The sequence below is a fragment of the Anser cygnoides genome, chromosome Z (assembly GCF_040182565.1).
Source record: "Anser cygnoides isolate HZ-2024a breed goose chromosome Z, Taihu_goose_T2T_genome, whole genome shotgun sequence".
NCBI classification, from domain to species: domain Eukaryota; kingdom Metazoa; phylum Chordata; class Aves; order Anseriformes; family Anatidae; genus Anser; species Anser cygnoides.
The window spans coordinates 32135091-32162191 of NC_089912.1; the positions used below are offsets into that span (position 1 = coordinate 32135091).

The window sequence follows — 27101 nt, forward strand, 5'->3', positions numbered from 1 at the left end:
TCAAACATTTAACAACATGTATTTAGTTAAGCAAACTTGTTCAAAAATTGCTTCACAAAACTGTTGACAAGCATGTTTGCTGTTAAAGCTTTTACTCCGCGATCTTCTAGAAATTAAGAAGTCCATCCTTAAGTCCTCCCTTCTGAATGGTGCAATGTTTTTAGCAAATTTTGTCTGAAGATTATTTTTTGAAACAAATACTAGCAGTAAATTACTGTTTGATGTCTTACTGCAGGATCTCTTGTACACCCCAAAGTTGTGTACTCCTTAGCTGTAGTTAGTGCAAGGGCAGAGGAAGTAGGGTACGAAATTGTGGCATGGAGGAGAGGGCAAAATTATTATAGGTCATGATAATTTTCCTTCCATTGCAGTAATAAAATACAATCCTTTTAAATAAGTCTTTCAATGGGGGAATAAAGCAAAATGGAATTCTTTTCTATGTCAGGAACTCAGAATGGTCAAGTTTTTTTTTGTTGTTTTGTTCTACCAGCACTGATAATCCCAACCATCCTAACTTCTAATTCCATTTTAATTACTAGAAAAGGCCACAGAGGGAAAAATATAAGAATGTAACAGATACTACAAACTCCATCATTTTTAAAACAGAAAACTTCTAGACATCTTTCCTATTCATCGTTTTACTAAAAGGGAAGAAAAATCAAACTGTCAGACAAGATTTAGATTCATTTATCCTCACTTTAAGTTAAGCCTAAACTAAGGCTTAGAGAATAAGCCTATAGCTGAACAGTACTTTGGAAGCAGATGTGAGCTTGAGATAGAGGCTTGATATGAGGAGACCCAGGCAGACTGCACTGAACTCTAAATGCTTTTGCAAAAATGGCTTACTTAAAAAAAAAAAAAAACCACCAAAAAAATGAAGTTGAGAAGAGTGCTGTTTTATCCAGTATTTAACTCCCTTAAGAGGGAAGGCCTTGTGAGGCTGAAAACAAACCTCAGCACCTTGAAAACCTCCAGTGACGGGGTATTCCACCATGTCCCTGGGGAGGTTTTTCCAGGGATTGACTGTCCTCACTCTAACAGATTTCTTTCCTACATCAAAACGAAACCTCTCGTGGTGCAGCTTGTTCCCACTGCCCCTAGTTCTTTCCATGTGACTCCTTGTGAAGAGAAAGCCTTCGTCCCCTCTGAAGCCATCCTTTAAGTACTGGAATACTGTGATGATGCCTGCTCTTAGCCGTCACTTCTCCAGGGAGAAAAGACCAAACTTCTGCAGTCTGAACCCTGGGAACCGCTGCTTGTGATAGGATGTGGCCTAAGGAAAAACCACTGATCGCCACCCTTTGAGTGTGACCCCATTTAAGCTGTTTTCTACTTTTACTGGGTTACATTAAATCAGCTGGGGAAAAAGTGTTAAAGCAGGTCACAGAGGGTCAGCAGAGCACCAGAGCCAGCAGAAGGAAGGAAAGGAGACTCATTTAAGGAAGGCAGCTTCCCCTTCAAGGGCAATGGTTAATTAAGCTGGCTGGTTGGCTACCTCTGTGGAATTAATAACCTAGAAGAAGGAAGTTCCAGTTTAAGCATTTATGCCTACTCAGCATCTGAAACAAAGGTGGATTACAGCAGGAAGTTCTGATGTTTCCCTAACACATTGGCATGGTCAAAAAACACAGCATAAAAATGTATTTCCAACCAGGAAAAAGTTACATTTTAGAATTGTCTCCATTCTATTTTTTTTTTCTTGTAAAGATGTTATTTTCAAATCAAAGCTAAACATACACTAAACAAATTGTTCTGGAAATCCTAGAAATATCTTCACATTTTTCTGGCGTTAAAAATGAGACAACCTTCCTTCATTCACAGGTTTTCTAAACTTGACCAAAATATGCTACAAATGCTTGCTTGCAACAGTACATTTATGTAAGAACTTACAAGTACACCTAAAAAAACCCTCCGATATTAGCAAGTCTGCCATTCACACAGCCTGAATGCAAGCTGAACATATTTTCAACGTCTGTTAATAACATTCACGTTGATCTGATTTCATTGTCACCAGCTCTAGAGTATATGGTTTGTGCTAAAACAAACTGAGAAAGTCTCCTCCATAAACACCTTCATACTCATAACAAATTAAAACTAGAGGTACTGAAGTAGGCGATGAAAGCAGGACACAATCATGTGTAAAAATAAACAGCACCTGTGAATAACAGGCTTTGGGAACCAGCCTTGCACTCTCTGGAATGAAAGGTGCAGGCTACAAGTGGCAGTGGTTTCAGCTTCAGAAGACCCAGGCATAGGCCCTGGGATAACCCAGCACAGCACAACATTCATCGACAAGCAGCCACCAGTCGAAAGCAAAGCAACCATTTATCATCTTGAACTTTTCTCCATCTGTATAAGAAGGACACTGGGGTGAAATCGGTGGTTACAGCTCTTACCAGCTATAGGATCCATGGCTTCTCTATTGCTTGGAGAATATGAACTCTGAGAAGATGAAAGCCCACCAGTGGAACTGCTAGTAAAGTGCATGTTTGATCTACGCGCACGGGGTCCCCCCAAACCCCGGCCTGGGTGAAACATTCGACGTACATGCCGAACACCACTGGATTCATCGTAAGAAACGAGTTAAGAAAACAGAACTGTTTTGTATCGACTACTAAATAACAAGAGCATTTGCTGGGTGAACCACTCAGGTACACACATTCCTAAAATAATCATTCAACCTCCAAAGCAACGCTAAGGTGCAGTGTAGCTATGGTGCAAGTCGGACATACAGATCTGAACTTGAGACTGTGTACGCCAAACTCCTATTTCTTCAGCTTTTTACTATGTCTTAGAAACATCTTGAAGGATTTTTTCCTAAGATCAAAGTCTTCTGCTAAGTAATCTCAATTGACATCACATGTTCAGCCAAAGTTATCAGAGACATGGACTTATTCCCCCTCCCCAATTCCTATATTAAATACTGAAAATAAAAAGCTTATTGCCTAATAAAAGTACATAGCAATTAGTGTATTCCTTTTGACTTTTGTACTTCATGCCAGAAACTTCATCCAAGAAATTTCAACACTTCAGTCCTTAAAACTTTGCACGAATTCAGCACATTCATCACACTCCTTTGTTTTACCTTCCCTCTTTTAACCAAACAAATACCACAAATTCCAATTATGAGAATGACTTCTTTCATTTTCCTTATTCCCCCTCACTTCCCATCTGATGCTTAAATTTCAACTCATGTGTTTTTACAGGCTCTCAAATTAAGACACCATCAACAAATAAAATAGACTTTGTTACAGAACATTAATATATATTGTATGATAACATACTATGTAATATAAAAACATATATTACTATATATATTAATGTACATTACATTGTTAATGTACATTCTTCCAAGACAGTCCAGTTAAGATTTCATATTATCTTAAAAATCACTAGTACAAGTAACTAGAGCAAAATGAAATAATTACCTAAACTTTTAGCTCAAATCCTTGTTTCCCATTTTCCTTGTTTCTAAAACAGCATGCTCACCACTTGTACGTAATCTACTACAGCGTAAGATTATTGCCCAATGTACTTTTTACAAAACATACAGGTACAGTGCAGAACGTCAGGACATTGCAGAGGTCAATAAATTAAGACTGAAAAAAATGTCTAGACTTCTTATGGCAAGAAAGAACGTACGGTTATTAAAAGAAAGTTTACAGAATGCTTGCCTTTCAAACCTACTCTGCTACAGTATAAAATACAACATATATGGTGCAGGAGGAAAATCTTCCTCGGAAGAAAATACAGTTTTTCCAGTACAGAGTGCCTTCCACCTCTAAGTGTGCTAATACTGGGTGCTACTGGATGCATTTCCCTAGCTTTCTCCATAACCAGACCTGATAGAAAAGACCAGTTTCTGGAGATTTTTCAAGCTACTGTGGGGTAGGTTTGCTAACTGCAGCTTTTAAAGTGCTTTAAGATAAAAAGTAAAGTCTTACCAGCTACGCTAGGGTAAGAAAAATCTTTGTAAACCCTAACTTGTGACAAACAGATAAGCTGAACAGCCATGCAAGAGCTACATGGATTACTAAGGCTGAAAAGATACATTTAATAAATTTTCAAACATTTTCCTGCTGAAGTAAGAATCTATTTGTCCAAGAAAGATCCCTTCTGGGATGACTGACAATGAAGCATTACCCTGTACATGAAAAGACTGATTTTTATGTTTCTTTTTTTTTTTAACCTATATAGCTAGCAATAAACAAACACTCAAATTGCACATTATCTGGCAGCATCACCAATATGGAAGGGGAGCAAAAGGTGCAGAAACATGAATTCCAGTCGAACATCACATCATGAATGTCAGCAGGAAATTCTTTTCACTGTATAACTGGTAAAATTTAGATTTCATGGCCTATATTAATGTTGGAGGCCCAAAATTTAACCTTTGGTATATCGCTATGCAGTTGTTAGGGATGCACATTTTGTTAGATAAAGCACAATTAGGCAGGTGTTACAAAAAACACTTAACTGGTAGAAACCACAGAACTGAACTGATATATGCGCTCAATGACTTGTTATGCCAATCAACGAGCAACAGCTCAGAGCAGTCCACAGGCCAGGAAAGACCCAATGGTCTGGAAGTTGGACTATAAATGCTGGACTACATATATCTCCAAGAAAGATCCATTTTGGAAAGGCTGCCACTGAAGCCTTACTCTGCATTTGAAAAGGCTGATCGATGATGCCTTCCTCATCAGTCTCATCCCACCTCTACCAAAAGGGAGGATGGCACAACTGCCTTAGAGGACGGACCGCAGACTGTTGAGGACCTCCAGGGACACCAGGGACCAAGCTCACATGGCCAGAGCCCCCACACTCAGCACCAGCTCCTCCCTAATGCTTAAGAGTCCTGCTTCCACCCACAACGAAAGGGGAAGCAGGCATGATTGCTTTCCTGTAAATTTGTAGTGTCCTTTGCATTACACATTACTCCTTCACAGAGGCCATGAACACCCAAATTCCTTTACACTAATCCAATTAATGTGTAGTAATTAACATGTGTGTTTAGCCTGTCCTGACCCTTAAACTGTGATAAACATTAACAAGCTTAAATGCAAACACAGTCATAACTGAAATGGAGCCATCTCCTTAAGTGGTGTCTTCCTTCTGCTAGCATAATGAACTTCAGTTGCAATGTGTTTTTTTCCCCCTTTCTAAATCTTTGAACAAAAAAGGCATTAGCAAAGTAGTAATGTAGTCTTTTTGTCTATTTGTTTATATGAGATGCACAAAGAAATAATTCAGACTACTTAGTTTAAGTACTCTATATAACCTGGAGATACTCTATATAACCTCATCTAATAATAAAAAAAATTAAAAGCATCAATTAACCCTAGAAAAAAATAGAGAAAAAAAAATATACCTAGAACAAGGAAAAAAAAATTCTTTCAGCTCCCCAGCCATCAAATGTAGTTAAATGCGCATAATCTGCAGCTAAGGTAACTGAAAGACAGCCACTTATTTCCCAGGAATTCTGAAAGTTTTCCTTGTCATACTACAAAAATATCAGCAGGTAACACTAGGAAACTACCTTCTTAAAGCATGGTGATAGAACATTTGTCAAAAACAGCTAAGCTCAAATCATCCTCAGATCACTGTCTTCATGTCACAAATAGTTAAAAGCCACTATTGAACCTGGATGCATAAAATCAAGACTAATGACCAGGCAGGATAAACCACAATGTAAGTAGGGAAAAAAAAATTTAATCAAAACACACTGTGAAACATACCTATAGGCTATTCACCATCTAATATTTATGGTTTTGCTTTGTTTTGTTTTTAATAGAAAGCAAGCAAGTTTTTGACATACAAATCTCCACCAACTTTTAAGTTCCAAGAAAACCAGAGGTATAACCCCTTGATTAAAAAAGGAAAAAAAAAGTATCAAAACAAGTAGTCATGTCTACTAGATGAAGAAGTCTAACTTCTTCTGTCTGTCATCTTAGGAAAGGATATTAAATCTCTAGGAGCTCTGTGTTCCAGTGTAAGATGAGCTGCAAAGTCATCTGTGACATGATTGGGATCCCCTCCAGGTAATGCTGCACATATTGGACAAATCTGAAATGACAAACAGAGAAAAAACAAATTTATAAGTTTTACACAAAGTAGAACTCATATCACTTAGTCAGTCACTACACATTAATTCTTAAACTTTAAAAATCACATTTCAGGCACCCACAAAATGAATAGTCACATATTTAAGAAAAAAACACACAGAAAATATTTTCTCTGCTCGGCTCTCATGAGACCCCACCTGGAGCACCGCGTTCAGCTCTAGGGCCCCCAGCACAAGAAGGACAGGGACCTGTTGGACTGAGTCCAGAGGAGGGCCCTATTTCCTTACGGGGCATAAAGCTACACTGATCTTACAGAAATCCCGTTACTTAATGGAAGAGACAATTTTCTCCATTTTATTCTTGAAGAATACAATCTGAATAGCTCCTGTTTCGTTATTGTGAGAAAAGCTCTCATCAACTTTATCAACAACATATCAACAACCCTGACCTTGCAGCTCATTCACAAGGAGCCTAGTTACTTGCCTCCTGAAATGGGATTCAAACATGACATACAATGAAGTTTTTAATTTTCTATTTATTTATTTTTATTTACAACACTAACAGACTTCTAGCTGAATGCTGTATTGTGTTCAGTACGTTGGACTGAAATGAAACCCAACACCAATGGTATCATCACACCAATATCCAGATTCTTTCGCAGAGTTGCCCTATAATGCCTATTGTTACCCTTGGGCATTTACTGGTGAAGAAATACTGGCAGTTACTGAGGTTTTGGTTCTCTACAAAAATCATAATTTATTCCTTTTACAGTGTGTAACCTTACAAACCCTAATCACAAAATTTCCAATCTATACCGTAGATGCCAGTGTAATTTTTTGATTAAAGTACTCACATTAAATTATCTTTTAAGAAAATATTGTCAAACTCTTCCTGTCCACAAGTACCTAATATTGTTACATGTACCAATGCCAAATACACGAGAAAATAAGCAGAAAATCATCATCTTATCTGTACCACTCTGAATACAAAAGTGGCAAAATTAAATCTTCACTTTTCGAAATTATTAACAGTACAATATTTTATTTTTATTTTGTTAGATTTCTTCCCTCTGGTGGACCAGAATTCTTTGTGCTTATTCATTTAAAAAGATGAGTGGGAAGGGAAGAGTGACCATAAACAAAATAAAAGTTGCTCCATCCCTGGAAACCTTCCTAAGGATCTCAGGTAAAAAACAGCTTTTACACTCAGATCTACTACTAGGACTAAAAGGTCACTACCTAAACAAAAATAGTTGCTTGGAAATCCAGGATCACAGAAGTTTAGAACCCACAAGATTTCCTTCTCAGTTAGGTGATGGTTTTTCACCATCTGCAGTAAGTCTCCAGTACCCAAGCAGTCTTACATCTTTTGCGCACTAAACATTTACCAGAAAAGCTAGTCAATACTTAACACAAACATATGCAATTATATTCAAGGATTAAAATATTGTCCTTTATCATTATTTGAAACAGAGATGATAATTTTGCAGGCTGACTCCAGAAAACTAATGACTAATTTAACACTTACAACTCTTTCAGAAATCAGTAGGGTAGCAGGTGTTTAAGATCACAAATTTGGACTTTGTATATGGAATTCTAGAAGTTGCAGCCACAAACAAGGACATGCCACATTTATAAACCTAGAATCTTATAAACCTAGAATCTTATAAACCTAGAATCTGAATATTCTGTGTCATGAACATACCACTGACATCCAGTGGTGCAAATCAGAACTACAACACCAAACAACGAAAAGTCATCCAAATGTGGAATTTTCAATTAGTGACACTATGTCTGAAAGGTGCAAAGTTAAAGAGAAAATCAAGGAGATGATAAAAGTTTCAGAGTGTCACTACGATAACTCATGATCCTACAGCGTCACTGCTAAAAGTAAACTGTTTCAGTTCATAAGTTGTCAGGAAAGATCAGAGCCTCAAAACAGCTGAGGAGTTGCCTCCCCCCCAGCATTCCTTCTCGCAAGAATAGGTTTCAATAGGCTTGAAGATAAAAGGCTTATCTTCTTCCACAGAATTCCTTGAAAGTCAGACTGCTGCTGCTGCTGCACACCTTCCTCTGCCTTAAGAGTTACAACAGACTGGTATAGGTCTTACAGGACACTGTCAACTCATTTGGCAATTACATGCAGGCTGTAAAAAGGGAGACACTGCTATACAGAACAACCAGGAGAACACTTTAAATATCGTCTTACAGCATAATAAGCTCCCAAACATGGTAGCCTTTACATTACAGCAACCAAACAGCTATTACAAAAGAAAAGCAAGCTTATTATCCAAGGATACCCTTAAAACACAGAAGAATTTAGATGTCACCACCAAATGTAGGTACATCTTAAAAAGCATTTAAATGAATTCATGCTTCACGAGAGATATTGTACCAGTTTCCCAGAAGACTCCTTTTCATGTTTTTCCACCACAATTAAAAACCAATTCTGAAGCTTCTTACCACTTCTGTTGATGTTTCTGCATGCTCAGAAGTAACATGTTCTTGAAGAGATGTTTCCGTATAACCCATTTTTCCACAATAAGGACAAGTAAAAGACTGTGGCTGCTCTACAGAAAAGGCTTCTCCACCATAGTACAAATCTGGAACAAAAATTATTTAAGTAGAAGTTACTTCACAGCAATAGAGTCAATTACTTTGTTCATGTAAACCTCTGTTTATGAATGTACTTGAATGCAATAACTGCCAAATTAATCTGGTATTTAACTAAAATGGCTATTTTAATATTCTGTAAAGGCCATATGCTGATAGTCAAAAAGTGTTCAATTACTGATGACAAAACACAGACAGACTACATTTCACTTTCATTAGCAAACATAATATAATCTTCTAATATTCAGTAGAAGCAAAGACTCCTCTGTTGCTGCCAGATCTTCACTTTTCTACCACCCTTGTTATCCCTGGTACGAGGTCGGTCACCTTTTCAATCACGAGATTAGCTCTCAAAAGCTTAACTCTGAACACTACTCTCTGCAAGTTTAGATTAAAATTTAAAAGTCCTCTGTGACTCCATACATCAATACTTATGCCATAGCTGAACCACTGTTTAGTAATAAGAACTTTTAGAAATGTCTTAAATAAAAGTTATACAAGAAAGAGAAATCTGATTATGTTACATGCTAGTTTCAAAACTGTGTTGAATTCAAGCACTTTTGCACTACCTATGAAAAGCATGCACTTTTGAGTTCAAACTTAACAGTTCTCCATACTTATCATGAAAATTTAACTAACCATGAAAAAAACGTGGTTTTTTTTGTTTTTTTTTTTCTCACTCTTCCTCTGCAGCGGTTATGTATTCTACAGGAAACATGAATAAACTTCAAATTCACATCAAAATAATAAAGAAGTGACTTTTGAGGAACTGATTTAAAATCTTTTTACTGAATTTTTTTCTATGACTCAATCAAAAATAAAAATTTTCAGAGAATCGTGAGTAGTCTGCTGTAAATTAAGAATTGGATTAACCTGAATAGATACAAGAACTTATGTTCTACACCCCAAGGCAATATCCATCTAATGTGCTAGGAACGTGTACTTCTGCCAGAATAAGTCACCTCTTACCAAGGTTTATTGCATCTTCTGCTATTGATCTGACTTTAGGACACAGCTAGGAAGAAAAGCATTTTTGTTTCTGTAGCCATACAAAAGACAATGCTGAAGTTAAAAATGTACATATCCATAGTCTGTTATATTAACAGGTAGGTAACTTAAGTTTTGAGGACTAACACTGCAAGACTGCTTTTACGGAGAAAATCACCTTCAGTAACACGCTAATACACACAGTTAAAGATACATGCAGCTCCACAAATGGAACACGCTGCAGACCAGAGTTTATGTTCAGTAGGTCCCTGTTCCCTTGTTCTGAAAACTGCTTCCAGAAAATTTCCAATATGGGATGACAAGAGAAAGATGCCCCTTTAACACACATGGTAAGAAATGCCCAAGTAGACAGCAAGTGTTGCCCAAAAGGAAACAGTACCTGACAAACTGAGCATTTTAACTGGTTCATCCAATTAATTATCATGCTCAGCTTGAGAACCATCCTGAATCTAGGTTCATTTATTTAACGCATGCACACGCACTAGAAACTTATGTCCACCAATCCAAAGCAGAAAATTTCCATCCTATAGGATGAATCAAACAGAATTTATTTACATGCATAACTATCTTCTGGCTTGAATTGGTTCTCTTAAAATCACAGTATACGTATCTTCCACGTGCAGACCAGTCTTGTTTTGCTAGTCTTCTGTACTCCTCTTATACATGATATGCAATATAAAGTTTATGACAATCAACCTGTTCCAAGACTGTCTTGAGGCGGTACAAAGGCTGTTTCAGATACAACACACAGATGATGCACATAATTCACAAGACTTCAAGATACTGGAGTTTCCAGACAGTGCCACTTCAGTGCACATATTTCATTGCGCACTCTTCTGAAAGTTTTTTCAAAATTCACAGATTCCTACTCTGATGTTGCTAAAAACATGAGTGGGGGTATAAAAATTGCCAATATGCTGCAGCATACCCAAATATGAAGAATCTAAGTATGTTGTTGTTTCAAATGAGTAAAGCAGGAAAAAGGGTTTACACAGGACAAAGTTTTAAGGAGTCACTAAAACGGTCTCTGAATAGGTCAATCGTACACAAAGTGGAACGAATACTCTTTCAGAAAAATATTTTGAAAGGCAAAGGATTCAAAAATGATAGTTGAATAAAACAGATAAATGCAAAATGCTCTAGTGAAGACTGATGAAAGAATCCTCCTTAGCATTGTATGAAGACAAATTTTAAGTAACAAAGCTCATTACACAACTCACTACAGCATGTATCAAAAAGGAGAAGCATGTACATCAAAAGTAAAAACATTTTTTCCACTGTTTCATTGCACAGAGGAGAATTGAACTTCAGTTCTCATGTTATTTCATGTCCTGAAGATACAAAAAAAGTTGGGACGTATATAAAAATTCTGGGAACAAAATCAGTGAGAGGGCCAAGCTTTTGAACTGAATAGTAATAAGGAATTCCAAATTAACTGTATTTAATCTGCCCAAAATAGCACAAGTAAACACTATCCTGTTCGGTTAAAGTAATGCAGCAAGAACTTCTGCAAAAAAGGCTGCATACTTGTAGGAACAACAAAAAAGCCAGTCAAACACACATGACAGAAGCCACTCGCCGAGGCCATCGGCTCTGGGGGGAGCGGGGGGTCGAGGCGGGCAGGGCGGGGCGCGGCAGGGCGAGCAGGGAGGGCCCCTCGCCGCTCTCTCGCAGCGGTCTTTCCCTTCGGTACTTGTAACCTGCCTGCGAGGAACCTGGCCATGGTATCAACCAGGCAGAAAACCATGGCCTCCGCATCTCTTGCGGCCTCTCCAGCCGCAGTCACCGATGTGGCTACTCAGAGGGAGGGCTCGGGGAAACACGCAGCCGTCCAGGTCTTGGGCTGCAGGGTGTGCCCGAGTCTTCTGTCAGTATCTGACAGCAGCGGCGAGGGGTATGCCTGTGGGAGGTGTGCCCAGGTTGAAGAGCTGCTCAGCCAGGTAAGCGGAGCTTCGGGAGGAGGTAAGCAGGCTCAGGAGCATCAGGGAGTCAGAGAGGGAAATTGACTGGTGGAAGGGTACTCTACCCTCTCTGAGACAGACTCAGGAGCCAGCCACAGCACAAATGTCTCCTGCTACACCAAAGACAGAAGTTCCCTCATCCCGCCAGGCAGCAGGAGGGGACATAGGCCAAGGAGGGGAATGGAGTCAGGTTCCTGCTCAGGGTGGTAGGTGAGCCCTGTCCCTGCCCCCCTCACCTTCCCATCTAACATTATATAACAGGTATGAGGGTCTAGAACACAACAGTCAGAACAACGATGTAGACAAAAGCCCGTCCCAGTTGGAGAGGGTGCCTAAGGCAAGGCAGCCTATCCCCTGCATCGCTACATCATCTGTCAAAAAAGAAAGAAGGGTTATGGTCATGGGGGTCTCCCTTCTGAAAGGGACAGAGGACCCGATATGCCGACCAGACCCAACCCACAGGGAAGTCTGTTGCTTCCCTGTGAGAGAGAGAGTTAGGAGAATCTTACCAAGTAGAGATAGAGCGCTGATGGCATTAAACTAGGATGCTACTTAGTGTCTTTGCTAACTATGGTGCATTGTGCAAATTAACTAAAGCAAGAAGCAGCCTTGGGCCCCTTACCAAGGTCAGTCTCCTAATAAGAGTGTGAGCCCATCTTAAACTAGCAGAAACTGGTCCTGCGGATGGACAAGAGCCAAGGAGCAACTGAGTCTGCGCAAAGACAAGAGGTCAACTAGCAGCGATGAGGAAGAGTCATCAACCTTCATCCCCATGACCCCTGATGACCACCACCAGGAGACACTGTGCAAGCGCAGATGGGAGGAGTTTATGGAAATGACTCCTTGGAACTGATTTTAATACGAAGCAGGGACAGGTTATGAATGTGTATAGGCATACTGTGAAACTTCATGCATATGTAACTCTTTGTTGCATATAACCATGGCAAGTTGCCATGTCAGGTGCACACGACTTTGGTGGGACTACTCCCCGTGCTGCCCAGCGCTGAATAAACATAACTACTTCACTATCTTACTGATTGTGGAGTCCGTTTTCGGCAAGTCACCTGGGGCTCGGGTGAGAGACTTTGCTAAGAAAGTCAAGCGCCTGGTACGGCCCAGCGACTATTACCTGCTACTGGTCTTTTAGGCCGGTAATGACGAGGTAGCAACTAGAAGTACGAGAGTGATCAAAAGGGACTTTAGGGCTTTGGGGCGACTACTTAAAGGATCAGGGGCACAGGTTGTGTTTGCCTCTGTCCTTCTGATAGGGGGGATCGATGCTGACAAGCAGACTCATTAACACGTGGCTTCCAGACTGGTGCAACCGGCAGAATTTCAGGTTTTTTGATCACGGGAAGGTCTACGCGACACTGGGCCTGCTGGCACCAGATGGGATGCGCCTCTCTCAGAAAGGGATAAGGATTTTTGCCCAGGAGTTGGCAGGGCTGATAGATAGGGCTTTAAACTAGAGTCAAAGGGGGAAGGGGATAAAACCAGGCACGCCGGTAATGAGCTAATGGATGGTGCGCTAGAATCAGAGGGACTGTGTGTTAGTGAGGTCCTTCAGTCAGCTCTACAAGGTGCTGTGGGTAGGGAGGTGCATTTGAAGTGCTTCTACACAAACACACGCAGTGTGAGGAATAAAATGGATGAGCTAGAAGTCTTGGCCCAGTCCTGCAGCTACGACATCATCGGCGTAAGCGAAACCTGGTGGGATGAGTCCTGTGGCTGGTGTGTTGCAATAGGTGGTTACAGGCTCTTCAGGAGGGACAAGAAGGGTAGGCGAGGTGGAGGGGTGGCGATCTATGTGAAGCATGGGCTGGATTGTGTGGAACTTCAAGTTGGCGATGGCAAAGTTGAGAGCCTCTGCGTAAGGATTAAGGGATGAACAAATAAAGGGGATGTCATTGTGGGAGTCTGTTACAGAACACCTGGCCAGGACAACAATGCAGATGAATTATTCTTTGCAGAACTAAGAGATGCCTCATGATCAACTCCCCTTGTCCTTATGGGGGATTTCAACTTGCCAGATGTCAACTGGGATCACCACACGGCTGACACGAGCAAGTCCAGCAGGCTCATAAAGCACCTAGATGATAGCTTCTTGGTGCAGGTGCTAAGGGAGCCACCTGGGAAAGGTGCCCTCCTAGATCTGTTGCTGGAGAACAGAGAGGGTCTTGTGCGAGACATGGCAATTGGAGGCCGTCTCGGTCATAGTGACCATGAAGTGGTTGAGTTTAGAATTTATGGTGACAGAAGGAAAACTGTCACCAAAACTTCAGCCCTAGATATGGGGAAAGCAGACTTCAGGCTGCTCAGGGAACTAGTCAGCAAGGTCCCCTGGGAAACTGCTTTTGAAGGCATTGGCTTCCATCAGGGCTGGTCAGTCTTTAAGCACTGCCTCCTAAAAGCACAAGATCAGGTGATTCCAAAATATTGGAAGGCAGGCAGGCGGGGCAGAAGGCCGGCCTGGCTGACCAGGGATCTTCTACTGGAGCTTAGGCGAAAAACAAAGTGTACGGCTGCTGGAAGGAGGGTCATGCGATGAGGAAGGAATACAGGGATGCTGTTCGTGTTTGTAGGGAGAAAATTCGTGTGGCCAAAGCCCAACTAGAGTTGAAGCTGGCCATGTCTGTGGGAGACAATAAAAAGGATTTTTTTAGATATGTGAACAGAAAAAGGAGAACCAAAGAAAACATAGGTCTGCTACTAGATGGGGAAGGTCTCCTCACAGACAATGACACAGGCAAAGCAGAGACGTTTAACGCCTTCTTTGCCTCTGTCTTCAACACTGATGATGGGCTTCGGGACCCAGGGTGCCCTGAGCTGGAGGACCGTGATGGTGGGAATGACAAACTCCCAACTGACCCTGAAAGTGTGTGGGATTTGCTGCTTCATCTGGATCCATACAAGTCCATGGGTCCAGATGGGATTCATCCCAGCGTGCTTAAAGAGCTGGCTGACATCATCGCGGGGCCTCTCTCAATTATTTTTCAACGATCTTGGGAATCTGGAGAGGTCCCATTGGACTGGAAGCTGGCAAATGTTGCGCCAATTTTCAAGAAGGGTAAGAAAGAAGACTCTAGCAATTACAGGCCTGTCAGTTTCATGTCAGTGCCTGGTAAAATTATGGAGAGAATGATCCTTGAAGTTATTGAAGTGCACCTGGGGGACAATGCAGTCATTGGTCCCAGCCAACATGAGTTCATGAGGGGTAGGTCCTGCCTAACAAATTTGATCTCCTTTTATGATAAGATCACCCATCTAGTCGATCAAGGGAAACCAGCTGATCTGATCTTTTTGGATTTCAGTAAAGCTTTTGACACAGTTTCCCATGGGATCCTACTGGACAAAATGTCCAGCATACAGCTAAACAAAAACATCATATGATGGGTGAGCAATTGGCTGACGGGCAGGGCTCAAAGTGTTTGTGGTAAATGGGGCCACATCTGGCTGGCGGATGGTCACTAGTGGGGTCCCTCAAGGCTCCATTTTAGGGCCAGTCCTCTTCAATGTTTTTATAAACGATTTGGATGTAGGACTAGAAGGTGTTTTGAGCAAATTTGCCAATGGCACCAAACTTGGAGTTGTGGACTCGGCTGAGGGTGGAAAGGCCTTGCAGAGAGATCTGGACAGATTGGAGAGCTGGGCGATCACCAACCACAAGAAGTTTAACAAAAGCAAGTGCCAGGTCCTGCACCTGGGACGGGGCAACCCTGGCTATATGTACAGACTGGGCGATGAGATGCTGGAGAGCAGCCCCGCACAGAGAGATCTGGGGGTTGTGGTTGTCAGCAAGTTGGATATGAGCCAGCAGTGTGCCCTGGCAGCCAGGAGGGCCAACCATACCCTGGGATGCATCAAGCACGGCACTGCTAGTCGGTCGAGGGAAGTGACTGTCCCGCTCTACTCTGCGCTGGTGCGGCCTCACCTCGAGTACTGTGTGTAGTTCTGGGCACCACAGTACAAAAAGGACATTAAACTGTTGGAGAGTGGCCAGAGGAAGGTGACGAAGATGGCGAAGGGCCTAGAGGGGAAGACATATGAGGAGCGGCTGAGGTCACTGGGCCTGTTCAGCCTGGAGAAGAGGAGGCTGAGGGGGGACCTCATCGCAGTCTACAGCTTCCTCGTGAGGGGGAGTGGAGAGGCAGGTGACCTATTCTCTGTTATCACCAGTGACAGGACCCACGGGAACGGTGTTAAGCTGAGGCAGGGGAAGTTTAGGCTGGACATCAGGAAGAGGTTCTTCACCAAAATGGTGGTTGCACACTGGAACGGGCTCCCCAGTGAAGCGGTCACTGCACCAAGCCTGTCTGAATTTAAGAAGCGATTGGACTGTGCACTTAGTCACATGGTCTAAACTTTTGGGTAGACCTGTGCGGTGCCAGGAGTTGGACTTGATGATTCTTATGGGTCCCTTCCAACTCGGGATATTCTATGATTCTAGTGATAACTCATTTAGTTAATCATCCAATTTCCCTCGTGCATTGGTATGATTTGTATCATGATGATTAAATACCTATTTAATGGTTGTAAAACTGGGATTTTCCACTGCTGCAGACATACACACGTTAGAACTTCCAAGTCAATTTTTCTCAAAGTACTCCTAGCTGAGCAGTCTCATTTTCGTAGATTTTCAAGTTCTGACACCTTATATGCTAATCTGGGTGAAACAAGAAGATGACGCAAAGTGGCAAGCTAACACAAAAAGGGGCAAATCATCTTATTCTTTAGAGGGTTTGCATATAAAAGTAACATCTACTACCTAAAAAAAAAAAAAGTCTCTTAAAATTATTAAGTGGTCTAAAAGCCTCTACCTACAAACCTCACCATTTCATGAATGGAAGTATTTTGAAGTAAGGGACCAAAGGGCACCACGCCATTACCAATCTGAAGAGAGTGGTAAATAGGATAACATGCAGATAAAAATCTCTCTCCCAAGGATACGCTGTTAGCTCAGTCCAGATGTCAACAATTCCAGTAGTACTGTTCTGTCACAGAGGAGAGAGGTTCGACAAGTGCTGTCAAATCCTGTGATTCTGGTCCTTGCTTTTACAGAATCTGAAACAAGCCATTTATTAATTAAAAAAAAAATCCAAGTTCCTTCCAACCTCTTGATTATGCTCCCACATGTTCTCCCACTTACACTTCATTTCACATCTTTCTTGTAACTCAAAGCAAACATACATGCAAATGGCAATTACGTATGCCTTCATCTGAAATAAAAGATATATTTAAAAAGGCACCTTTAAGAAGTGAAATCAGTTACTGGCATATATGAGTATTTTTTTCCTCTGGAAGTTCATATCTTCCTTCTTATTCCTCAACTTTAATCTCCCTCCACCTCTTACAATCAAGCTTCTGAGCTTTTATAACCTGATATGTTTTATTTTAAACAGCCTGTTCTAAAAAAAAAAAAAAAAAAAAAAGGTTGGTAATTGTGGTATCATCCACCTTTTTTTCTCTCTACCTGTTTTTATAGTACATGAACAGTCCTAAAAATTATTACCATAGTCATATTACTGATGACCGAAGGCTCATGTGCTAAGGAAGGCCCGAATGATTGGAAGCAGTGTGGGGAAAATGAAAAGGCCATGGCTCCATTTATTACTGCTCTGATGCAACTATCTCATGACCAAAGAATTATCCCTTGTAGTGACAAAGAAATCTTTCAGATAATGAATTCTGATTCTTTTCAAATGCCCTCCTACACAAAATTTTGAGGCCATAACTCTTCAAACTCCTCTGGACCTCTGCAGCCCTCTTCTCAGAAGAGCTAGGAAGGCAGATAAGGTTGCTCAGTAAAAAGAAGACAAAACCACCAGACCAGATCACATTCCTCTAGGAGAAGATTCATTACCCACATGGCTGATCAGTTGCAGGAAGAACGCAAAGGAATAGAAGAATCAAAATACTGTCTAAAAAGGAGTCAACAATAGCTTATGAAGTTAGATTTCAAACTTGGTGTTTATAGACTATAGCTTTTCTTGAAGGAAATGAATTTAATGTGAAAACTCAAGCAAAAATATGAGCAGTTTTGCTTTATCATCCATCCAGACTACTTGTATTTAACATTTACATCCTCAACGAACACATTCTGAAACTTGGCAGAAGGTTAGAAATGAGGCAGAAGCACAGTAAGATTCCTTAGATAAAAATCAGTCTTTGAAAGGGATGATTCAGGACTACATTTTACAACAGCTTGTACTTGTTTACTGTTTAGACATATTTCTTTTACAAGGGTACACGAAAGTCAGGAATTTTAGGTTTTTTTTTCCATGCAAAATTTAATTTTAACTCCATACTCACATACAAATAAAAATGCTGGTATTAAACAAACTGTAGTGTAATTATTTGAAGTATTTTTTTTATTGGTGTTTTAAGAAAACAAATGGTGGCAACACAACACATCAAAAAAGGGCCTGTCTGGACCCTTCTGGTAGTGGGGAGCCATCAACAAACTGAAGTGAGCTCAGCAGAAGGCCTTTGAGGTGGTGGGGCTGGAGCACTGCTGTGAGGGGAGGCTCCAGGGCAGGGCTGGTTCAGCCCAGAGCAGAGGTGGCTTTGAGGCACCTGCTACCACCACACCTACAAGATGTGAGGAAGGAGACTAAGCCAGGCTCTTCACAGCGGTGCATTACAGGGGTATAAGGAAAAATGTTTTCCACCATGTAGATCAGCAGTGGACCAGATACCCAAAATACAGGATGAATAGGTTCAGTTATCAGTGGCCTACGAAGAGCATTAAGTCCAATTGTCAGACTATTTCAGGGCTGACCCAGAGTTAAAACATACCATCACGAACATTGTCCAAATGCATCAGAGATGGGTATGGAGCAACTGCCTCTCCAGGAAGCCTGTTCCAGTGTCTACCTATCTTCTCCAGAGAGAAGTTTTTCCTCATGTCTAGTTTGAATCTCACCTGACACAGCTTTAAGCCATCTCCATCCTTGGAGGTTTTCAAGACTGGGTAAAGCCCTGATTAATGCTGGCCCTGCCTAGGGTTGGACCAGAGACCCCAGAGGTCCCTTCCAACCAGAACTACCTTCTGACTGATCCTATGACATAACGATACACAGCCATACAGCTGTGTTAGTCATCTAGATTTCAGCATTTTGTCTATCACAAATACTGTCCTGCATTACAGACTGGAGGGACATATTCCCAAGCGGCAGGATCTCTCCTCACCTACTTGGAACCCTCTTTTCACCACCAATGCAGTGCGATCGCCATGTTTGCTAGAATAAAATGCCAACTCAAGTCAGAGCTGAAATCAACTGCTAATTCCTTCCAGCCAGAGCATCACTGCCTCAACCAACCAGCAGGTTTTCAGTACAGCCGTGTCCAGTATGAAAAAACAGCACATCCTCCACTTTTCTTCACATAGTTTCACCAGTTGCCAATCTCAGTATATTGAGCGCAACTAGACAGTGCTGGGCTAACTGCTTCAGTGTGAGAGACACTGCGATGACAGTATGACAGCGATTACAGAGCACATTCTCAGTTGTTTGTCCAGCAGCAGCTGTACATTTTGTTTCCCCAGCAGGTGTTGGGCTCTGAGCAGACATACAAGCCTTAATTGCCTTGACCAGCCTCAAAGCAGACCTCCACACACACTCCCTCTCTGCCTGTGGGCTACATGTAAGGTCCAGCCATCTGGCCATAAACCCTGTTGTAGCTGTGCCCAGACCTCCTGCTGCCTTAGATGGATTTTCCCCATGGACCCCCGACCTGAAATGTTATACTTCCTTTCTCTGAGACAGTCAGCAGGACCTGATCCTCTCACCAAACCTGCCCTCCACACCTTGGTTGAGTAGTACGGGAGGATTGCACCCTCCAAGCGAGGAGGCTGACACTTCTTGTGCTGTGGTCACTCAGCTCTCGACTTGCTCTTCGTTGCGGAGCAGCCCTGGTTTTGCTGCTTCCCAACAGTAAGCACCACATTCTGAAGTCATGAACAAGCACTGATACTAAGGAAGGTTAGAGATGATTTGAAGTCCATCTGCCAATACTGAGTAGTGCCAAAATAGCAGCTGCTGCTTAGAGACAGTGTACGCTGGGGAGCAGCTCTGCTGAACAGGACTGAAGTGTCTTGGTGGACAGCAAACCAGCAGTGCGCCCCTGCATCAGTGAAGGGAAACCATGACCTGGGTTGCATCACAAAAGAAAGTAACGATCAAATTAAGGGTTGTGATTATCCCATGTTACCAGGCATTTGTTAGGCCACAACAGGAATAGAGGGTCCAGTATTGGTCTCTCCAGTTTAAGACAAACACACGCAAAAATGGAGCGGTTTGGGGCAGGAGGTGGGGAAGACACACACGTGCATATGCAGATGTGTCCACCAAGATAGGTAGAGGGTTGGCGAACTTGACATAAGATGACAGGTTGCAGGAACAGCAGCTCATTTTGCCTAAGTGTTAGGCGACTAAAGGTATCAAGACCTTCTGTTACGTGAACGTCGGAGCTGGAAACCGAATGTACACTTTTACAGTCCCTCTATTAAAGTAATACAATAGGACTCTGGTAGAGAATTCTATCAACAACTTGCATTACTTTGCCAGTATTACCCCTTTGCAACAGTGGTATTCATGTAGAAGTTATAGGATTAAAATCATAAAGCATCCTAATTGTTTAAAATTCTTCTTCAGAAAAAAGGAAACGATGAAAAGTGCTCTGAACTTCTACATTGTCCTGGCCAGTACCAACAGACTACCTGGTAAGTATATCCCTGTTTTTACACAGACCTATTAGAGTTCTGCTCTTTGACTCCTCAGAAATAAACCAATTGGTTTTATGCTTTAGAGGTCACCTATCTTCATATATCAAACTTCATACTGTATTTTAATCTCTGTCACTGTTACGGCAGTCTATCACCCTTTCTGTGTAAAACCATTTTCTTCCAGCGTCTCTGTGGGGACTAAAGAACACCATCACTATGGCTGTTTTGAATCCCATCTACCTTCCAAAGTAATACGAGCTCATGCAATGATTTCCAAAAGACAGATACTCCAATAAGATGGTTCAAAACTGAACACTGGTGTCACCAGAAATCACCAGGGCTTTTCATTCATTTTCAGTGTTCTTGTAAGGGCTCCTATACCAGTCCAAGTCTCTGGGAAAAAAGCGCCTTCAAGGCACCTGAAGGAGCCCATCTTCTGCCATATGCTTTGCAACTTTATTACTGTGCCTAGGAACCCTACAAATTTACTAGAATTTTCATGGAGGTAAACAATACATTTTTTTTCTATGCTGAAACTATCCCAGATACATAGGATTGGTCCATGTGATTAGCTATCCCCTGCAAACCCAAGCTTGGTCACAGCTTTAAGAACAGAGTACTGAGGTGAATCCAGTTGTCTGCACACAGACAGTGCTGGTCAGACGGGAACTATGGATACCAGGGTCCTCATCATCACCTGCAGCTGGATCTCCAGCAAGTGGCTCACTGATCCCTTTTCTCACTTTTAAAATCAGTAAAGTAACACTGACTTTGTCTGAAGTGCTTGCTTCAGTTTTGCAACAGAAGGATCCCCCTTGCTGCTTCCTTCTCCTTGGCACAATACTCATATTTAACCACCTGTCCTCTCTCCAACCCAACATAAGCAATACCTCTAAGTTCACTCTTATAAAAAACAGTTTTCATACCTTTGAGTCAAACCCGATCAAAGACAACAGTACTGAAGTTTGCTGACCACCTAATCTAGAATTCATCTAACTACCTATACTATGAGACTTTCAGTCCACATTTCTACTGAAGTTTTCCTTACTCAGATATTCCCTACCCATCACACATTAGAAGACATTTTCCTTTTCTTTCTTTCAAGTTCAACTTACCATGTTACCAAGAAGAAACTGAAGAATTGACTACCTCTTTGCTGTTTAGTTTAACATTTCCAATCTTCCCTAAGAGATTATTTTCTTTTAACCTGTTAATGTATTTCCTTTACGATTTTTAAATTCACTGGCATAACTATCCTAATAACCTTGGAAGAGGCCATTTTAGACTAGTTCTACCATTCATTATAGATTTTTAATTTAAAACTTAGAATTTCTTAGCTCCTAAATTTTTGGATGTTCTTCAAAGTCATATGATCTTGCCTATAGAGGTCTCTTTGAAAAGTTACCACAGTTTCTCTTAATAACTGTAACATACTGTAAAGCCATGCTCCTTTATGACTGACGTTCTACAAGGAATTGTAGAATAAGAACATTTTAAGAAAGACATTACAGACCTTCCTGACTCCTAAGAAAATGTTATCTATAAACATTCCGTAGTCCATGCAATGGTGTATGTTTCCAAGCTCAGTAGTACTCAGGTGCCCTCTTGCATCAACCACTGCTGTGACTCGGAATCTAGCAACGTGCTCTTTCCTATTATTGTCCTACGGTGTTAATCCAGCAAGTAGTCTTGCTGTAGTGCTGAGATGCAGTAACAATCCTTCCTGACACTGATTCTGTGGGAGCAATGCTCAGATACCAAGCCAAATGAAATTTCCAGAAGTCGTTTTGTCATCTTTAACTTAAAGAAGCCACAGTAGCACGCACACCAAACAATGCAGGAGTAGCCCTCAGAACCCTATTACCCTCCTGCCTCAGTACTTCACTGCAACCTTCCACCTCTCTGTTTCTTCCTACAGGCTCAAATGACAAAAAATAACCTCTCCCTCCCCACCACAACATAGACAAATGAAGTATGTTAAATCAAAAGACATGCTCGTTTACCAAGGACTTCCAAGAGAGAAATATTCAAGTTGCAAGAAACAAAATATATTTTCTAGACATTCCTACATTCTAATGACAACTATTTTTAAGAGGTACGTGTCTAGGAGAAATTTCCCCATTGCATGACATTCAAAGTTTTGGCATTTAACATCAACTTCAGGCTCCACAGCAAGCATGTTTCAGTCCTCTTTTCCCTGTGAATTATGACCATTTAATGTTTATGGCAATGCTGTCATTTTAGCCTGTGAGAAAAATCCTAGAATAGCCACTGCTAGGGGACAAATCAGTTTGAATTGTGCATCTCCAATTCTGACCCAAACTCTGAACTGTTATGTGGAGATTTTTAACTCGTAAGTAAGACTTAAAAAAGAAGCATATGCAAATAAAAATGATTGTATGCATTTTTGATAATGAAATGAATGCTTTCCTTCCAAACCCTAGATTCCCAGGGCTTGGATTTTAGAAGTCATGACCAGGCATTCTCAGGGGAAGCAGAGGTCTGAGAATTGAGAGAAAGTGAAAGATATCCAACAGCCATTTTGAAAGAGAAACAGTACGTTTCTATATCCGGCTGTTCTCTGATGTTTAAATCAATAAAGAAGTAGACTATTTCTGTTTTCATCAAGAACAAAGAAATTACCACCTCTCAAGTGCTCAAAATGTGAAGAACAATACAGCTGGAATCACTAAAAAATAATAAAATGTGAGCCCTGTGGGCTTGGAATATATATATTTTTTTAAATGTCCAGTGACAGCAACATCTTACGGTAGAGGTTTGATGCAGAAGTGTTTCCTCAGTTACAACCCCACTGTTACAATGATGCAATAGAAACAACAAATGGGATAGGAGAAATAAGAACTTATTTTTAAGTATTGATGTGGTTTGACAGTAAGAAATAATTTTGAAATTAGTGAAACTTCAAAGGAGTCCCAAGAAGACTACATGCTAGTCCTTGCCACATTCAGTACAGCCAGACTATCATTACCCTGCTGTACCAACATTCCCACATAAACCACCAGAGAACAATTCTCCTCCACAATCTCATCATTTTTCTGCTTCTTCAGTTTCACTTAGTTACAACATATTGAACAGGAAAGCTCGCCCCATTTTTTGAATTGGAAGTTAATTAGAAGTAGTCATTGTTATCCAATATACTTAATAGTCTGATAACCTGCTGTGCACTAAATTAAGAAATATGTAAGAGTTTTTATATGCCAGAACCAAAGAAAACATGCCTGTTCTTTAGAAGACGGGAATGTGCCCTTATTTTCAGTGTGCTAATGGAAGAAAAAGCGCTTAGTAAGTAGAAATATGAAAAATCCATATTCTGTTTACTAACACTACACAGCACCAAATGACTGGAGTCTCAAATTACCACTTACCAAAATCTACTCTTGTTAGTATGCACTGCATTGGATGGTCAGTCGTATGCCTTGTTGTTGTTGCACCACTTTCATAACAAGTTGCACACAGATCGTAATCGTAGCAAATTAAACACTTGTATCGTCGACCTCGGAAATTTCCTTTTAAACATGCATCGCAGCTGACACCTGTAAACAAAAAAAATTGTTTTAAAACAACAATAAAAGCTTTTTTTTTTTTGATGAAACTGATTTGTTCCTGTTCCCTCTCAACAACCAAAAGAAATCAGCCATCTCTGACACCTACAGCTTACATACACGACTCAATTTCTAAACACATTTACGTCTCTAATTAAATACTGTTCTTGAAAATTAAGCTCTTGAATTCTAGAAGTAAAGTAAGGGCAAACTCAAGCATCTGAAATGATAACAAATTGTTATAAAATACCTTTAGACACACCTTCCTGCAGATATCTTTATTTGGTAGTAGGACTAGTATTTGACTATTCAGCGAGAGTTTTGGGTCAAATACTCTTAATAGCTAAACAGCATACTGGTTGATCAAGGAAGAAAAAAAAAAGACAACAAACACCACTTACAAAAGTCTACGAGCTTTTCTGCCTTTACTTTCACATTTTTCTTTACATCCTAATTTTCAAGAACACCACAATCATTCCTGGTATTACTATGTGGGGTATAAAGTAGGACTTTTTTTTTTCTATTTTAAAGAATGGGGAAAAATTAAAGCTTTTTTTGAGGGGGAGAGAGGGGGGAAGGGTAGTTAGGCTGCATCGGTGCTCTCTACCTTACTTCTTTCTGGAGCTCAGTATCTGCGCTTGAGGGTAGTCATACTGTGTGTGTCAGGAAAAGACTTAATAGATTCCAGAGACTTTCATTTTTTTCTGTGTGGTTTCAGATCTCTCTTGGTTACTTGGTTAATTGCAGAAGTATCACCATTTTGTAATCTGTCACGCCCAACAAACTTCCTTCAATTGCAGTGGCAAATTAAGGGCCTCCAGGAAAGAAACCACTGTATACACTGCAGGCAAAATTTTCATCAACATCCTCTTTCACCATCAGCTAATGCTTGTTCTTCACTGCTCCCTTCAAGCACAGCCTTTAGAGAAACAACATTACCAGAACAAAATAGTTACACCATAACCCATGGCCTATTTACCTTTTTTTTTAAGCCTACTTGCCAGAGGAGGGCTGGTGTTAATTACAAAAAAATTCTTGCATTTCTTTTTGTTGTGCTACTCCACTCTGTAGCACCTGAACAGAAGCCTTAACACGGGAGTACAGAAATGCAACAATCAGTTATTTCTTTTAAATCTCTGCTACTTGTTCAAACAATTAGACAACTAGTGGACAAAATTTTCTTTTTTCTTTTTTTTTTTTATTAAAGTTTCTCCACCTACAGGACTACCTTAAGGCATTATCTCATCATTTCTCAGGTCGAAGTGCTGTGCACTGGTATGAATACTGAAGCTAATTCTTTAGTTGTCTTGCTTGGTATGTAGCTTGGGTGTAACCGTACATGGAAGTTTATTCAGAAGAAACTGCTTCAAGAATACCCTTGTTAATAGCCTAAAAGAACTAAATTTTTTAGGACTACAAACTTTTTAATCTTACCCCCTTAGCATGCTTTTCTCTGATTTTTCTTCTATTAACTCTGAAGAATCTGGAACAATGTTTAATAATTTGCATACTGTGAGCAACCTGATTTCTGAGGACATCTGCTCATTAACCATGTAAAATTTCAATGTTTCAGTCCATTTGCTTGCTGTTTTCATACTGAGATGTACGAAGTTTTATACATGCAGCATCCAAATTTCCCCAACAATGCATGTTATACAGAAAACACTTATCAGCTACTGGCAGCACTGCAAGCCTTTTTGTTGCCTACTAAGCCTTCTAGAAAGCGCTCGATCAGCAAGTTAGGCATCGTACTGAAATAAGCAGACTAGTTTAACATACAGCCTGTGTCAGACACCAACAACTTTCCAAACCAAGTATTAAGCCATGGTTCCCCAAAAAGCGGGGAAGGTACAGCTTATTTCTTTAAACTCGAAGCAGTTGATTTACTGCAGATGTATGCTTCTTTGCGACTGCCAAACTCCTCCTGTCACATGCTTTCTCAAACATCTAGACAGTTCCTATTTGAGGAAAGACATGTTTTTAAAGTTTTCCTTTACAAACTTTCCTCCTGCCAATACATTCTGAAGTGCAATGCCCCTCCTCCCATGTATTTTGTGATTATTAATTTTTCTCTGGAAAAATTCAACCACGAACACAAATCACAATGTAATGTTTGTTCTTAAAAATAAATGCAACAAGGTCTTCAGACAGCAGATGTATTTTGCTTCCTACAATCAATTCTCAACTGGAAAGTACACGATCTGAACTTAACAACAACAACAGAATTCAGGTTAAAAGAATAATGAAGTCATGCTTTCTACATGTCTCATAGTCAGTATTTTACCATGACCCCAAACTACCACTTCCTTCCCTTGCAGAAACAGGCTGACAGCACTGGATGGATGTACCAAGCTACTTTTGTATGGTGATTTTTTTTTTATGTAGCAGAGAAAGAAAGCCCCTAAAGGAAACTGGTTAAAAAAAATAATAATTAAAATAAAGGACTTAGATTGGGAAATAAACCCATATTTAAATTTGCTATATCCCACTGAATCCTTTTTTTCTAGTCACTTATTCTTATTCTTCCCTTTTAAAAGCAGTCCCACCAAAACTGAGGTCTATTGCAGTTTTTCCTGTTCTTCTCTAAGCTGATTACCTGGCTGCCAAAACCTCACTCACCTATCTAAACTGGGATCTGGAAACTGAAATACCCAGCCCAGTAATCTCCTCTGACCCTACCCCTTCTATTATAGTAAACACTTTCACTTCCTTATGGAAGCTTTGTTTTTCATTTTTCTCTACTTTAATTTTTATGTCAACTGAAATTCCCTACAAAACCCCCAAGCACTTGAAGATAACATATTCCCGTTAGCATGGTATCTTTCACCAGCTGCCGATCTTCCAACATTTCACTGCATTTACCTTATATTGCAAATACAGCATGCATATTACAGATTCAAGAAAGTCAGATTATACTGGATGCATCCATATTAATCACAGGTTTAGAGAAAAAAACAGGCTCTGGAAGGATTCACTTTGAAGTGAGGAACAAAAGCAAACAACCAACCGAAAGAAAAGACTGAACAACATGTGACAAAGATTTAGATAGTCAGCATCCAATTCTGACTGGCGCAAAATGCTAATTAATGACTTTTAAGAAAATGCTTGAGTGAAATCCTCTTAGCCCAGAAGGAATTGCTATTCAAGGAGAACTTTTGAACACAGAGTAA

The 27101-nt window shown here is 40.6% G+C and overlaps 1 protein-coding gene across 5 annotated transcripts in view; it reads right to left on the reverse strand.

The window, feature by feature from the left end:
* KCMF1 (potassium channel modulatory factor 1) overlaps positions 1 to 27101 on the reverse strand; it is a 53424-nt gene that overhangs the window by 4734 nt on the left and 21589 nt on the right. For 4 of the 5 annotated variants that reach the window (XM_048079809.2, XM_048079808.2, XM_066988339.1 and 1 more), the window contains exons 2-5: positions 23755 to 23922; positions 8528 to 8667; positions 5965 to 6066; positions 2397 to 2571 (exon numbers count right to left, since the gene is read on the reverse strand). In XM_048079809.2, coding sequence (XP_047935766.1) covers positions 2397 to 2571; positions 5965 to 6066; positions 8528 to 8667; positions 23755 to 23922 — 585 coding nt within the window. The remainder of the gene's footprint in view (positions 1 to 2396; positions 2572 to 5964; positions 6067 to 8527; positions 8668 to 23754; positions 23923 to 27101) is intronic. The other variant, XM_066988338.1, reaches the window with a different exon arrangement.